The sequence below is a fragment of the Sorghum bicolor genome, chromosome 3 (assembly GCF_000003195.3).
Source record: "Sorghum bicolor cultivar BTx623 chromosome 3, Sorghum_bicolor_NCBIv3, whole genome shotgun sequence".
NCBI classification, from domain to species: Eukaryota; Viridiplantae; Streptophyta; class Magnoliopsida; order Poales; family Poaceae; genus Sorghum; species Sorghum bicolor.
In genome coordinates, this window is record NC_012872.2 from 4,969,776 (window position 1) to 4,972,014 (window position 2,239).

The 2,239-nt window shown below is 48.2% G+C and overlaps 1 protein-coding gene across 2 annotated transcripts; it reads right to left on the reverse strand.

Moving 5' to 3' along the window:
* LOC8078500 lies at positions 272-1,426 on the reverse strand. 2 transcript variants are annotated; one of them, XM_021456922.1, is made up of 3 exons: positions 972-1,426; positions 729-896; positions 272-641 (listed from the first exon to the last, which is right to left on the reverse strand). In XM_021456922.1, exons 1-3 carry the CDS (start codon positions 1,326-1,328, stop codon positions 486-488), a joined length of 681 nt encoding a protein of 226 aa, XP_021312597.1. In that variant the 5' UTR covers positions 1,329-1,426; the 3' UTR covers positions 272-485. The 2 variants fall into 2 exon arrangements, with proteins under 2 accessions (XP_021312597.1, XP_002457279.1); XM_002457234.2 differs by having other exon boundaries at positions 729-869; positions 972-1,425.

A 2,239-nucleotide genomic window follows, 5' to 3' on the forward strand; every position in this document is an offset into this window, starting at 1 on the left:
AATGTTTCCTTCACCCATTAGTTTCTTAGTGTTGGTTTTCACCATAATCTCACCTCATTATATGCTTGTGGAAATTTGGATTTGTGAATTATTAGTTGTTAGTGATTCTGGGAGGATCACCTGATGTTATACAATGCTAATCTATAAAACTTCTGAATATTGTAGGTAAAGTTCGTCAAAAGCTACAGAAATGTAGCCTATTAGATTGTTAAAATGAAATGCACCCGATCTTGTCTACTCTGGACTCCAACTCTCACATTGACAGATCCCATTCCCTGCTATGGCAACCCTTTTTTAACCATGTTGAAAACCAATGCAATGGCATTGCAAATGCACACGAAACCAGATCAAACTGAATAATGTTTGCCATGCTGACCCCGATCATCATGTATAACACAAACTCTAAATTAACCTGAGATACATATCAGCAGTCAGCTCGAGCCTTTAGTGGCTCCTACGCAGGTGGCTTTCATCTGATGGAATATCTACTTGCTGAAGATCCACTCCAGTCCTCGCTTCGGCACACCAAGCAGACACTTGTAATTGCAGTTGAGAGGAGGATGTTCTATCAACTCCAAGAATTTGGCCCAGCGCGCAATCGGTTTGCTGTCGCAGCCTTCTCTCCGGTTGCTGAGGCCTCCCTGCAAGAAGCAGCCGATGCACACCCGCCCGAGTTCAAATTCAGAGTTCAGCAATGCTCAATGCTGAAACTGGAGTAAGTGGCTTACCGTGATGCGGAACGCCGCGACTATAGCCACGGCAAGTGCGAGGGCAGCAAAGACGACGACGACGACGAACCGCAGCGTTGCCGCCGACTCAGGCGTCCATGCCATTGCCCAGAAGCCAGGCCGCGTCGGTGTTCGACTCCGCTGCAGGCAGGCAAGAAGCCAGGGATTCTGAGACCAATCAAGAACTGGAATCTGGATACACTGATGATGCGAGTGATTAAAGAACAAGGGAGATCGGATTACCTGATCCTTGCGGTCCCGCGGCACGGCGGCGGCGACGCGCGCCGCGGGCTGCTTCTTGCGCCCCCAAATGGAGGTGACCCGCGGCAGGCGCCCCCACCTGCTCCGCAGGAAGCGGACGACCCTGCTGCCGCGCGGCGGCGTCCCGGGCTGCGTGGCAGCCGCGGGGCGGTCGCCGCATTGGGATGTGACGGAGAGGAGGAGGCGGCGGCGGAGGCGGAGTAGCAATGACAGGCGCTCCCCACCGCGGCCCCACCCCGGGAGCAAGTTCTCCGCGGCAGCGCGGATCTCCAGCCCACCGCGGTGCCTTAGGCTCAGGGTCACCGACCACGCCGGAGGCCCAGGCGACGGCGACGCCATGAGGGAGGCCTGGAGGGAGGCGGCGGTTCGGCCGCCGCGGCTCTGCTTCTCCTGTGGTAACGGTCGAGTGGCAAAGGTGACCGGCGCGGGGCGTGTCTCGAGATCTGGGCCATCCGATCTAAAGCGTGGCGTCCAACCAGCGCGGGTGCTTTTGTGAGTTTTTTAACTGAGTTTTTTTTAGAAAAGGAAAACATCAATGGGATCTTAATTACTCCCTCCATCCACGAAAGAGTCAATTTCTAGAGTTGTTCTAAGTCAAACTTTTTAAACTTTGACTAATTTTTTAGAAAAAAATGCTAAGATTTATGGTATCAAATTAGTATCATTAAATTCATCATAGAATATATTTTCATATGATGTGCATTTTATGTCATAGATGTTGTTACTTTTTTCTATAAAGTTAGTCAAAGTTAAAAAAGTTTGACTGACACGGATTCTAGTAATTGATTCTTTTAGGGACGGAGAGAGTAATATTAATTATCAAATAATAGTTGCAATATTGTCCAAGATCTAAAAATTTGAAGTCCGGAGGTTCATTCCGGGGCAGAGCTTAGTTGAGGCCAACGTGGACTATGCTCCCTTTGCTCAACTTAATCTCCATTGATTAAATAGTAATTTCGGTATATTCATAGGTGTCTATAGAAATCACGATGGTTTTTGCATTGGAAGTGTCCTTATACAATATTTCCAACACTATGAAACATGCATGTTGACACTAGCGTTGGGACTTGAGAGGTTTCATCTCATCCGAGGTCTCTAATCTTGTGTTATTGTGTACGGCCTGTGAAAAAAATAAAAGTATGCATTGAAGGGATTGTTTCATCCATTAACTCTTACAGTTCAAGACAGCGAAATTGACACTTTCTATTTGGGATTGGCCTTCTAGTGTCTAGCTCCTAATTTTACCATTT

Coding starts and splice junctions, on each gene's coding strand:
- LOC8078500 (XM_021456922.1), bottom strand. CDS start 1,328: ATGGCGTCGCCGTCGCCTGGGCCTCCGGCGTGGTCGGTGACCCTGAGC. Junction 897..971: donor CGCGGGACCGCAAGGATCAG/GTAATCCGATCT, acceptor GATTGGTCTCAG/AATCCCTGGCTTCTTGCCTG. Junction 642..728: donor TCGCGGCGTTCCGCATCACG/GTAAGCCACTTA, acceptor TGCTTCTTGCAG/GGAGGCCTCAGCAACCGGAG.